Source organism: Pongo abelii, chromosome 3, assembly GCF_028885655.2.
Source record: "Pongo abelii isolate AG06213 chromosome 3, NHGRI_mPonAbe1-v2.0_pri, whole genome shotgun sequence".
In the NCBI taxonomy this organism is placed as follows: domain Eukaryota; kingdom Metazoa; phylum Chordata; class Mammalia; order Primates; family Hominidae; genus Pongo; species Pongo abelii.
The window spans coordinates 106,214,193-106,227,061 of NC_071988.2; the positions used below are offsets into that span (position 1 = coordinate 106,214,193).

Genomic DNA, 12,869 nt, shown 5'->3' on the forward strand with positions numbered 1-12,869 from the left:
CTCTTTACTAACAAGATTACTCTTGAGCTTGTCCTTTAGGAATGGAGAACAATGGGGGATGGAGAGGAAGAGACGAAGTATCTCTCCATTTAAACGTAAACCACAGCTGCGTATTCAGCACATCTCCCCAGCACATGTATCTGTGAGATCACGAGAGTCGTAGACACGTGTCTTCTTGTCTCTTATTGACCCTTGGTTTTGTATTAAATACATTTCCTTTTCTATAATAATCATGCTGTATGATGTAGTGGAATTTGTTCTAAGTCCTGGCAGCTGAAAGGTTGTCAGGCTAAAGGTATCACTTTACTTACTGAAAAAAAAAAGAACCCATTTTTTACAGCAATAGTCAAAAAATGTTTAACTCACGGTATGTCTAAAACAAGCAGAACAAAACCCTGATAACTCCCCAGTATCCTTTTTTATAAAGCTGCTGGAAAATATGCTTTACCAAAATCAGGAATTTAAGGGATTCAGGAAACAGAACCCACCCAAAAAAAATGAAAAGGCATCCCAGGACAATGTGAATAGTGATGTTAAAATGGCAGCTGTGCACTGGCCTAGACAGCAACTACTACAGATGACACAGAGAACCCTAAGTAGCTTATGGTCTACTGGGAAGATCAAGACACATGCACAATGACCACCCAGGAGGTTGAGAAGAAAAACAGTAGTTCAGAACAGAAAAAAATTTTCTTTACCTAAAGAAATCAAAAAGCATTTCATCAAGGAAGCATGACTTAATCATGCTGACATTTAGACATATTGAAATGAGGAAAGATTCTCCTTCCTCAGTGAAGCATTCTAAGTAAATGATTAAAATAAGAGTATAAACATGTTTGAAGACTACAGACAGCTGGATTTAGTTGAACTACAGAAAAGAAAACAAGCAATAGAAGCAGGGTATGCTAAAAAAAAAAAAAAAAAAAAAAAAGAAGACCAGATGATAGCTTTGCCTTAAGTTTCATGCTGAGGAATTTGTATTTTGTTCAAAGGGAAACAGAGAGTATTTTAAAGGGTTAGGGTGGAAGTGGTAGTGGTCCAGACAGAGTAGCCTTGAGCAGAACTACTCGAGAGTTGAAGATGCTGAAATCAGGAAAAGAATGTGACTCTAAGAAAGGGAAAGGGAATGGGTCAATGAACTCAATGTGCTGAGAACAAGGTCTGTTTTCCATTTAATTTTAATGGGACTTTTACAGAACTGCCTGTTCATTCAAACAAATCAGTTTTTGCTGGCTACTGTAAAAATACCTGTGGATTTGTTTGATGCTCTCCTTCGAATTTCTGTCACCATTAGTCGTGAGACTTGTGTTGTGAACTGCAGAAGATCAGAAAATTTTTCTGTCATTGTATTTGGCGGAGCATTTCCAAAAACCTGTAGATAAGAAAAGACATTGTTAATGAAGCACTGACAAATTTTTCTTTTTATTTTGTGAATTTTGAAGTGTGGTATGACTTGAAAATCAAGTCCAGAAAAGTCTACCTACGCAGTTACTTTGAGTCTTAATATGTTGAAAATACAACTCTTTCAATAAATCACGTCTAGCCACATTTCCTTTTACATATAAATTTGTTGAAGAAATGATTAAATTAATGAAATCTAAGACCCATAGACATTATTGATAAAATTTGAATCAATCTCACGAAAAACATTAGAAATTATAACATGTTTCTTTTTCCTTTTTTTGAGATGGAGTCTCACTCTGTTGCCTAGGCTGGAGTGCAGTGGCATGATTTTGGCTCACTGCAACCTCTGCCTCCTGGGTTCAAGCTATTCTCCTGCCTCAGCCTGCCAAGCAGCTGGGACTACAGGCGCATGCCATCACGCCTGGCTAATTTTTGTATTTTTAGTAGAGATGGGGTTTCACCGTGTTGGCCTGGCTAGTCTTGAACTCCTGACCTCTGGTGATCCGCCTGCCTCAGCCTCCCAAAGTGCTGGGATTACAGGCGTGAGCCACCACATCCAGCCAACATTTTTCTGAGGAAAGCTAATTTGAGAATTTAGAGAAAAGTTATAAAGGATCTTTGATGGAGTAAAGGCACACTGGATGGTGAAAAGCAGCTCTACTGCTAAATCCCAGGCTGACCTCAGAATTCACTAAATGCATTTCATGTCTCAGAATTTCTTCAATCTAATCACAATAATTTACAAAACAAGGCTGTTACCAGAAAAACTAGAAAAAAGAAAATAAATGGGAGGGTCATGAAATAAACTTGTTTTTACACAAATTTTAAAATAAATGAGCTTTAGAATAAATAATTCTTATTTTTAATTTTACTTATCTGTTTTTTTTTTTTTTTTTTTTTGAGAACTGGGTCTTGTTATATTGCCCAGACAGGTCTTGACCTCCCGGGCTCAAGCTATCCTCCTGCCTCTGCCTCCCTAAGTGCTGGAATTACAGGTGTGAGCCACTACATCCTGCCTACAATAAATAATTTTTAAAAATAAACGGGTATGAGTTCAGCAAGGAGAATTTGAGAAAATGAAACCTGGACAGACCATCATAAGAAAAGAAATGGTATTTTAATGGGTATATAACTAGATATATCCTGAGGTATTATTTTAGAGAATATTCTTTATAGCTGAAAGGAAATTCTCTATATTCTAAGGCTATTACAGTATCTCTCCCTTTTAACACTCATTACACAGTATTTTATATTATTATTACCTATTGAAATGTCACTACAAAAGGAGAAAACATAATTTACTCATCTTCATATTCTCCCAAGCCAGCACTCTGCCTTTTATAGTAATGCTCCCTAAATATGGTTGTTTATTTATATGCTGACTGCCCTCACAATCAAATTCTAGAGAACATTCAGGGAGCACTGAAGGAGAACATGAGAACATAAACTAAAATTAAGAAGGAAAACAAAACAAACAAGCAAATAAAAGACCCAGCTAGGGAGATGGACTGGAAAAGAAAACTAAATAAAAATCTAAGACCAGAAAAACCTCTATATTTTCCATGTATTGGTTACAAATTTTGGCTCAAAGATACAGAAGAGAAAACCTGATCAATCACATCATTCACAATACCCTTAGCATGAAAAAATACATATATTTAAGGAAGTACTTCTATTCCTCATATTACACTAGTCCCCCCCTTATCTGTGAGAGGTAAGTTCTAAGACCCCACTGGATGCCTGAAACCACGCATAGTACCAAACCCCGTAAACACTGTATTTTTTACTATAATACGTACCTGTGATAAAGTTTAAGTAATAAATTAGGCACAGTAAGAGACTGGCAACAATAGCTAATAATAAAGTAAAAAAATTGTAATAATATACTATTTGCAATTTCACAAATACAAGATTCCTTCTTATTATAGATCTCAAAAACCTCAGCACACAGTTTTTGGTCTTTCCTTATAAAGTCAAGAACTTTTATCTTTTCACTTAAAGGAAGGACTTCTCTCTGGCATACCCAAGTGGCCAACCTCATAACTTTTGCACTTTGGGGCCATTATTAAGGAAAATAGAGTTTCTTGAAAACAAGTAGATTGATATCAGGATAACAGGTCTCATAACTGAGGCTGCTACTAAGTGACTATTGGGCAGGTGGCCCATGCATCATGGATACAGTGGACAAAGGAATAATTCACATCCCGGGAGGGATGGAGCTGAATGGTGTCAGATTTCAAACTTATGAATTGTTTGTTTCTGTAATTTTCCACTTAATATTTTCAGACCACAGATGACCAAAACCATGAAAAGCAAAACCATGAATAAGGAGGGACTACTGCATAATATAAACAATTCCTTCCAAAGATCCCAATAAAAGGATATAACAAACAATGTAATATCCTTCTAATAGAAAATGTGTTTCTTACATGTTTCTTATAACCTCCCTCAAATTAAGTTGAAAATGCTAAAACAATAAATAAATTCTACAAGGGTATCGTTTTTTCCAGACACCTAGTCTGTTCAATAATTTGACAAATGATTAATTTGTAATAATCTCAAAATCTCAAAAAATAAACTGTACTTTTCAATACTTCCTCAACACATTTTTTTCCTGAGATTTTGATAAATGTTGTGTGCTTAGAATTAATCTATATTACTTGTTAAATAATCTATGTTACCTGTTAAATAAACGCCCCCCCTCTTTTTTTTTTTTTTTTTTGAGATAGGGTCTTACTCTGTCATTCAGGCTGGAGTGCAGTGGCGCAATCATGGTTCACTGCTATCTCAACCTCTCAAGCTCAGGTGATCCTCCCACCTCAGCCTCCTGAGTAGCTATGACTACAGGTGCCCGCCACCACACTCAGCTGATTTTTGTATTTTTTGTAGAGATAGGAATTTCGCCATGTTGTACAGGCTGGTCTTGAACTCCTGGGCTCAAGTGATCTGCCCATGATGGCCTCCCAAAGTGCTGGGAATACAGGCATGAGCCGCTGTGCCCGGCCAGAAACCTCTATTCTTTAACAAACTGAAGATTGATAAAAATTGAGAAACCTAATAATGACACATCTTTGAATAGCCATTCCACCTGTGCTCAGAGATGAGTACACAGCCTTTCGTTATTGTTGCTGAGACAGAGTTTTTGCTCTTGTTGCCCAGGCTGGAGTGGTGCAATGGCACAATCTCGGCTCACTGCAACCTCTGCCTCCTGGGTTCAAGTGATTCTCCTGCCTCAGCTTCCTGAGTAGCTGGGATTACAGGCACCCACCACCACACCTGGCTAATTTTTTTTGTATTTTCAGTAGAGATGCGGTTTCACCATGTTGGCCAGGCTGGTCTCGAACTCCTGGCCTCAGGTGATCTGCTCATCTCGGCCTCCCAAAGTGCTGGGATTACAGGCATGAGCCAACTCTCCCGGCTGAGTACATGGTTTTTTAATGGAGGTGTTTATAATATTCCTGTTACTCAGGGTGTATCAATGTATATTCTGCTCCTAAGAATTAGTATGAGGTATTTTATTGCTAATAGTTATTAGGACAACTAAACAGAACCAATAGCTCATTTCTTGAACAGTTGTTAAGGATATAATTATTCAAACAGTCTTCATGCTGGGTAAATAATATGCTGTTGAAAATGCCAGTAACTTTTTACACAAATCCTGATGTTTACTGCTTTATTTCCTCTAAGAAATGTTCTGACAAGATAAATAAAACTGGCTTGAATTTACCAACCCAAATCAGTACTACAGAAAAAGACTATGTCATATTTGCTAATCTGAAATGAACAAGCATTGCTTCTTAAATAAGGTTTATTCACTCACAAATATTTATTGACTTCCTAGTATATATACCAGGCAATGTCCGAAGGGTACGGAATACAAAGGTAAATAAAACAAATATGATTCCTGTGCTCATGAAACACAGGACATTTTAGCACAGAAGACCAATGGTAAATAAGTTGATTTTAAAATTAAAATTATTTAAAGATAGTATTATGAAGAAAGTAAAACAGGGTAGCTGAAAGAGAATGCCTGGGGTGGGAAGAAGGTTGTCAGGAAAGGTCTCTCTGAAGAAGCGACACTGGTGCTAAAGGATGACACTGACTAATGAGGAAAAGTTACAATCCAAAGAGACAGAGAAAGAGGGTTGCAGGCATTGAGATCAGAGCTGTGCAAAGACCTCAAAGTGAGATTGATTCTGGGGTGTAGAGGAATGAAAATGAGGCTGATAAAGCTGGGGCATTTTGTATAAGAGGAAAAATGGTACAAGATAAGGTCGGAGGGATAGAGGAACTAAAGCATGAATCTGACATTGTAGATAATACTGAATGGATAAGGTAGCAAACAAAATAGTGTAGTTTTTGTGATTGATTTCAACAATTAAGCCTAAAAATATTACGTATGTGTTCACTACTTTCAACAAGTAGTGGTATTTCTTGAAACTATACAATGCTTCCATCATTTACATAAATGTTTGCCAAAGAGGATGCAGCATGAAGCTGGGTGTCAGAAGGTGTAGATTCTACTTCTCACTCTCAGCGAGTACTGACTACTTGTCAAATTTTTCCAGTTCTAGGCCAGGTATGGTGGCTCATGCCTTTAATCCCAGCACTTTGGAAGGGTGAGGTGGGTAGATCACCTGAGTTCAGGAGTTGAGACCAGCCTGGCCAACATGGTGAAACCCCATGTCTACTAAAAATATAACAATTAGCTTAGCTGAGTGTGGTGGCACATGCCTATAGTCCCAGCCACTTGGGAGGCTGAGGCATGAGAATAGCTTGAACCTGGGAGGCGGAGGTTGCAGTGAGCCAAGATGGTACCACGGCACTCCAGTCTGAGCAACAACAGAGCCAGACTTGGTCTCAAACAAACAATGACAAAAAATTTCTGGTTCTGTAGAGGAAGAAAGTTGGGCAAGAGAACTGGTAACACATTCAACTCAAAAGGGCTGATTCTAGAATAGATATGTGAAATTCATAACAGATTAAAAAAAAAACTGTACTGAGGAACAAAAATGCCTTCTTGCAAATTCACTAGAAATAACAACAATTACCATATAATACCTATTTAAAATCTGCATAGCACTATTCAAGAACTTGGTGTCATTTAAGTCTCATAAAATCCTACAGAATAGGTTCTACTAGTAGCCTCATTTTACAGTTAAGAAAATTAAGAGTTAGAGAAGTTAACTTACAACAGGAGGTAATACAGACAGAATTTAAAACTACATCTATCTGATTCCAAGCCACGCTCTTAATCGCTCGGTACTATATTTTTCTCAAACTGTGCATGAACCCTATCACTGTAACTTTGCATAGTGTTCATCTTTAGAGAAAAATAGCATGGTTTGACTTATTTTTAAAATAATCATTTTTAATATCCACCTAAATAGATTTCAGAAGATTTCCTGGCACCTCTTCAACCAAATATTTTTGGCACTCAGGGAAAACAAATTAATGGTGTTATCTAATGGCATTCATAAAGGCTCAATATAAACTTGTTACTGAATAGTGCTATTCAATAAAAATATATTAAATATGACTAATAAAAGAGAGGTTGGAATGTTTACAAAGTTTTTAAAAATGGAGGCTTTTGTTTCCTAAATACGTGTTATATCTAAAATTAAGTCAGACTATGGACCATCACTAGTCCTAAAATAATTTGCTATAAATAACAATGTTAAAAAATTAACAATGAAGATGTAATTGCATTATTTCATATGGTAAATCAGTTAAGATTTCTTATCAATTAATATAAATGATTAGGGAAATATTTATCTTATGCTCTTTTTGTTTTTAAGAAGGACCATCAGATGAGAGTCTGAGAAGAACAGAATGCCTAACTCAGTCCCGTCCTCTCCTTTTGGGCTTTGCCTGCCTCATGAGAATGTGCATTCTCATCTGCTCTGGCTGTGGCTTGCCACTGTCCAGTTCTGCCAGTGACTGGGTAAGTAAACATGACTATTTCAGGGCTGAATTTAGCAAGTCCTTTGTTGCACAGACCCAAGCCACATTCTCCAGTATCAACTGTATTGGTATTATGTAATAAGTAATAAAGCTGCCACAAAATAATTCACCTGTCTGCCTTCTGCTCTCTCTCTTATTTGGTTCTAAGTTTGGGTGACCTCTCTCTTAAGTCAACAAATTAAAAAGTAATGATAATTTGTAAGGGATTAAAAAAGGACACTGTATTACATTTACATGCTTCTCAAATATAAATTGGAAATAAGTTAAAAAATAAGGGGAGTTTCTTACAGAAGATCTAATTGGTAAACATTACAAAATACACAGCAAAATATAACAAATACTACAGTAATTAACAGTGGCAGTTATGAATTTTTAGACAACTAAAATGCTACTCATTTTGATTAAGTTTAAACCAAATGTTTTCTTTGTCAGCTTTTGTTCTTGGGACTAAATTTTAATTATTTTTAAGAATGCTGAATAAATATTATTCAGCTATTTTCAGACTTCACCATAATCTTTCAGTTTGAGCAAATCAGTAAGAGGGAAGATAACAGCAGCCTCCTTGTAGGACTGTAATGAAGACAACAGGAGGCATTTCAAGAACCTAGCATGAGACCTGGCCCAGAAAAAAGACTTAATACATGTCATTTCCCAACCCATGTCTCTCAAAGGCAAAAATCATGCACTGAAATAACACTATTAAGCATACTTTAAAAACTAGTCTGTAGCTAGATGTCCATGTCTAACAGCTTGTTCACCATTTAGCTCTAATCAAGCAAAGTCTCAAAAATCAACACTGCAATTCCTTTTTAGCAATCATGGTAAGAACTGGTTGGCTCTAGTGACATACTGAGCTATTCACTCACCATAGGTATTTCTCACTAGTGGAGAATGTTCAAGCACAAACGGCAAAATGTTAAATAGATATGGCTATATATTTCTAAATTTAATGGAAATGGTATCTAAGAACAATTTTAGTTCATTAATTATATCCAATTAATAAGAATTATTTTTAAAATAATACATTTTTCAAGTTAGTCACAATGGTACAGATATAGCTTTCTATCTTTTCATTAGTTAAGAGTTTACTGAACCTTTGTGATATCAAATCACTCATTATATTAGAGGTTTAAGGCATTGCATACACATACGTTTCTAATCAACCAATTAAAAACTTTTGAGAGAATTTGTTAATAGTTAATGAGACTTACAATAACATAGGACATAAGATAACTAAGTCAAACATTATAAGTAGATAGAGAATAATTACTAAAGCATCTCATATCTACTTATTAAAAAAACAAATAGTCATAAGATTCTTCTAGTCTAGTAGACTGTGGAAGCCTAACTGATAAAATACATGGGATACATATATATGTAGGCTATTACTTAATAATTCATGTTAATAGCCAAGAACAATTCCCCTAACTGCTCTAAACATTCTCATTACCTTGTAAACATTCCTAAGTCTGAGAAGGAAATTACCTCAAACTACTCAGTAGCCAACAGCACATCATGACGTTAGAGTAAAACAAAAATAAGATTTAAAAACAAAACAAACTTCCGGGTAACAAAAATTATTAACTTCCTGGTAATAAAAATTAGTAACTTCCCTGAATAGGGCTTAAAACAATGGCTTGTCATAGTTATCTCTTCCATTTTTAAAAGAGCTATTTTAAACCTTTCCCCACCTCTTCTCACGTTCCTACTCTACCATCTCCTCCCTCTATCATTCCCAGCAGATAATCTATCCTATTATTTCATAAGTAAGGAAATGTACATTCTATAAATGCATTAATGTTTCTATCCTCTTCTGTTGTATCCAACACAAGCTCATGGGTGATATGTGAACTAACCTTCCTGGCACTTGCCCTTCTGCCTTACCAGCCTATAAAAACCTCAATCTCAATAAATCAGGTATTGCTTTCTCTACTGTTTCACACAGGCCAGTACAGATAAGGTTTAGTATAAATTTATCATCTCCAACCTTCACTGAGCCATCAATACTAATCAATTCTTTTATTGCCCCCTTTCAACTCTCTCTTTCTCACTCATTCCCTTTCACTAGTATTCCCAACAACAAAAATAATAAATTCACATAACAAAAACAATAATAGATACAATAATAACAATAATAGGTACACATTTCTTGGGACAAACACTTATTAAGTGCTGTAAGTATATTATCTGAATTTAACCCTCACGACAACCCAATAAGGTTGACATTATTATTATTTTACAGCCCGGAAATTGAAGGTGACTGTTCCTCCCCAGTGCAGTAGACAACTAGAAGTCTAGTTCCTTACAAGGAAGAAGAGAGATATCACCACAAATCAAAGACAAGAACACTGATATGTAAACACTGGAGATTAAGTGATAGTCTATCTACTGAACATGGGACATACTAAAAAAATAAATAAAATAATAATAAAACAACAAAGAATTCAAGGAAATTAAAACTGTGATATTAATAGCACAACATTACTCTAAAAGAGCTAATGTTTGATTGACAGAGGTCCAGAAAAGGGGTAACATATAAGATATTGGGGAGAATATTCTCAAAGAAATCTTTCAGAACATTTACCCAGACTGAACAATACAAGTTTTCAGATTAAGAAGGCTTAAGCTGAAGCCACAATAAAATTTCAAAATAATGAGAAGAGGAAGAGCCCAGAAAATTTCACACAAAAAGATAGATGAACAGAGAAAATAATATAGACAACAAGTGAGACTAGAGGGGACAGAGCCAGTCAGAGATTGGGGCACGGGGTGAGGGGGTGGGTGTGGAGAAAGGCATCGTCAGGGGCATGGAGATAGATCTGGAAAAAGGGAGATCCAGGGGAGAAGAAAAAGAGAAAGGGGAGAGTCAGAGACGGGGAGAAACAGGGACAGAGAGGAGACAAAGAGAGAAATGGGAGGACAGAAAGACAGTGATGGAGAAGAGAAAGAGAGATGAAAGGCATAGAGAGAGACAGACAGAGATAGGAAGAAAGAAATGGAAACGGGGGAAGGCAGGCAGACACAGGATAAAAAAGACAGACAGGGCAAGGCAGAGAAGATGCAGGAGGGAGAGAGAAAGAGAAGGAGGAAAAAGAGCGAGAGAAGGGAAACCAAGAAACAAAGACATGGAAAGAAAGAAATTGAGACAGTTATGAAGTCTGAGGAAAACAAGTTCTATAATAATGGAAAAATAAAGGTAGTATAGTATAAGGTTCATCTTTGAATAAATTTAAATTTATATCACTGTCAGTAGAGAGCAAACACTGAATATTGCTTACACAAGTAGCATAACTATAGGCAAAGGATGAGGAGGGCAGCGTGTATGAATGAGTGTATGTATGTATGTATGTACGTACGTTATGGTTTGGAGGGAGAGGAAGTAAAAAAGCTAATTCTCATATTCCTCAGTAGGAAGTCAATTAAAACTTCATAACAGCAGTAAAAGTATGTTATTTAAAAGTCTTTTATGGCGGCAGCAATTAGTGGTGAAGAGCAGGAGGGCACCTATAAGCCTGTCAAACTATCTGACTTTTTAAAATGATGTATTTGTGAACTTCTGATAAACATAAAGTTATTATTATTATTATTATTATTTTTGAGACAGAATTTCACTCTTGCCGCCCAGGCTGGAGTGCAATGGTGTGATCTCAGCTCACTGCAACCTTCGCCTCTCGGGTTCAAGCGATTCTCCTGCCTCAGCCTCCCGAATAGCTGGGATTACAGGCGCATGTCACCACGCCTGGCTCATTTTTTATTTTTAGTAGAGATGGGGTCTCACCATGTTGGCCAGGCTTGTCTCAAACTCCTGACCTCAGTGATCCACCTGCCTTGGCCTCCCAAAGTGCTAGGATTACAGGCGTGGGCCACTGCGCCTGGCCTAAAAAAATTGTTATTTTAAAAATACCCAACAAGATTGCTACATGTAATTTACAAAACATATTAAAACATTAACTCTATTTGAACTATCTATAGCCTATAACTATCCTCTTACAGCATCTCTTAAACAACAGCAAATTGTAATGACTTTTTAAAGTATACAAAGGGCTTGGGCAGTTGCACCATTTGGTGTAATAAAATCATCACTTTAACAGATAACAGAAATAACACAATTGATAATTTACAATCTATTCCTCTTCCAAAATTCAACCATAACAGGGCCATTTTAGACAATGGCTCACAGCTTGCACTTTATCTGTTAAAAATCAAAAAGTCTCACTAAATGTAGTTTATTCTGACCAGGTTTCACATCAAGTCACATTGCTTTATAGCAAATTGAAAAGATGAAACGAGAACACCAAACTTCTTAAAAACTAACTCATCCTATCATTTTTTTCTACCTATGGCTTACCAGTAACCTTCAGATTCTTGTAGTGCCCCCCCAGTCCTGGAAGGTGTGTATCTGGCAACCTGGACTTACCCTGTTAAACACTGGCAGCATCATATACAGTTTCTCTTCTTGTTCCTTCTGAGTCATGTGCCGGGGAGGATGGCACAACTCCGTGAAGAGCCGGCGGAGGTGCATCAGTCCTAAGGCGTTGTCTTGTGGGCTGCACTCCTCCTGCCTTGGCCGCCCCATGATCCTTTTCACCATGTTCATCTTGGCTGGTTGGTGAGACACACTTCTAATTCTGTAGGAAAATGTCAATACATGAACAGTCAAAACATCATCATCTTGACTAGGTCAAGCATGCATGTAAGAGCTTATAAGAAATTTGCAAAATAGAAAATTCTGTCTAAAATATATCTTTCTACTTCTTTAAACAGAAAAGACAGAGAAGCAAAATTTGATAAATCCCCCTGAAGGGCAAATTATGAATCTCAGCGTTGGAAGTTTCTACTCACTTTGCCACAATTTGTATAAAATGTAAAACATTAATCAGACAAGTAATAAATGTTTCCAATTAGTTTAGTCATATCGAGTTCAAAAATAAAGGCGCTGGGAATAGTGGTGCACACCTGCAATCCCAGCACTTTTGGAGGCCGAGGCCGGTGAATGGCTCAAGCTCAGGAGCTCGAGACCAGCCTGGGCAATAAGACAAAACCCTGTCTCTACTAAAAATACAAAAATTAGTCAGGTATGGTAGTGTGCGCATATAGTCCCAAGTACTCAGGAGGCTGAGGTGGGAAGATAACTTGAGCCTGAGAGGTTGAGGTTGCAGTGAGCCAAGATCATGCCACTGCATTCCAGCTTGGGTGACAGAGACTCTGTCTTTAAATAAATAAATAAAATGAAAACATAAAGAGATCACAAAACTATTAACAGACTTCTTAATGGTTAATGTAAAAATAATGAAAAAACAAACTTTACCCTAAATCTCAAAACATCTAAGACAGTCAAAAACCCCAAAACCTCACAAAATTTTATATTTTTAGTTATTTAATTTATAATTACTTAATTTTTTTGCTAGAAAATTCAAGTATACTTTGAGTACCTGAAGAACAGTGTATCGTATAGATTAAAATATGCAAATTGAATACAATACTATCCTAATTTATCCTAT

The 12,869-nt window shown here is 36.5% G+C and overlaps 1 protein-coding gene across 10 annotated transcripts in view; it reads right to left on the reverse strand.

Moving 5' to 3' along the window:
- WDFY3 (WD repeat and FYVE domain containing 3) overlaps positions 1-12,869 on the reverse strand; it is a 304,455-nt gene that overhangs the window by 176,399 nt on the left and 115,187 nt on the right. For all 10 annotated transcript variants that reach the window (XM_054554129.2, XM_054554132.2, XM_054554131.2 and 7 more), the window contains 2 exons: positions 11,786-11,996; positions 1,249-1,372 (listed from right to left, as the gene is read on the reverse strand). In XM_054554129.2, coding sequence (XP_054410104.1) covers positions 1,249-1,372; positions 11,786-11,965 — 304 coding nt within the window. In that variant the 5' untranslated portion in view covers positions 11,966-11,996. The remainder of the gene's footprint in view (positions 1-1,248; positions 1,373-11,785; positions 11,997-12,869) is intronic.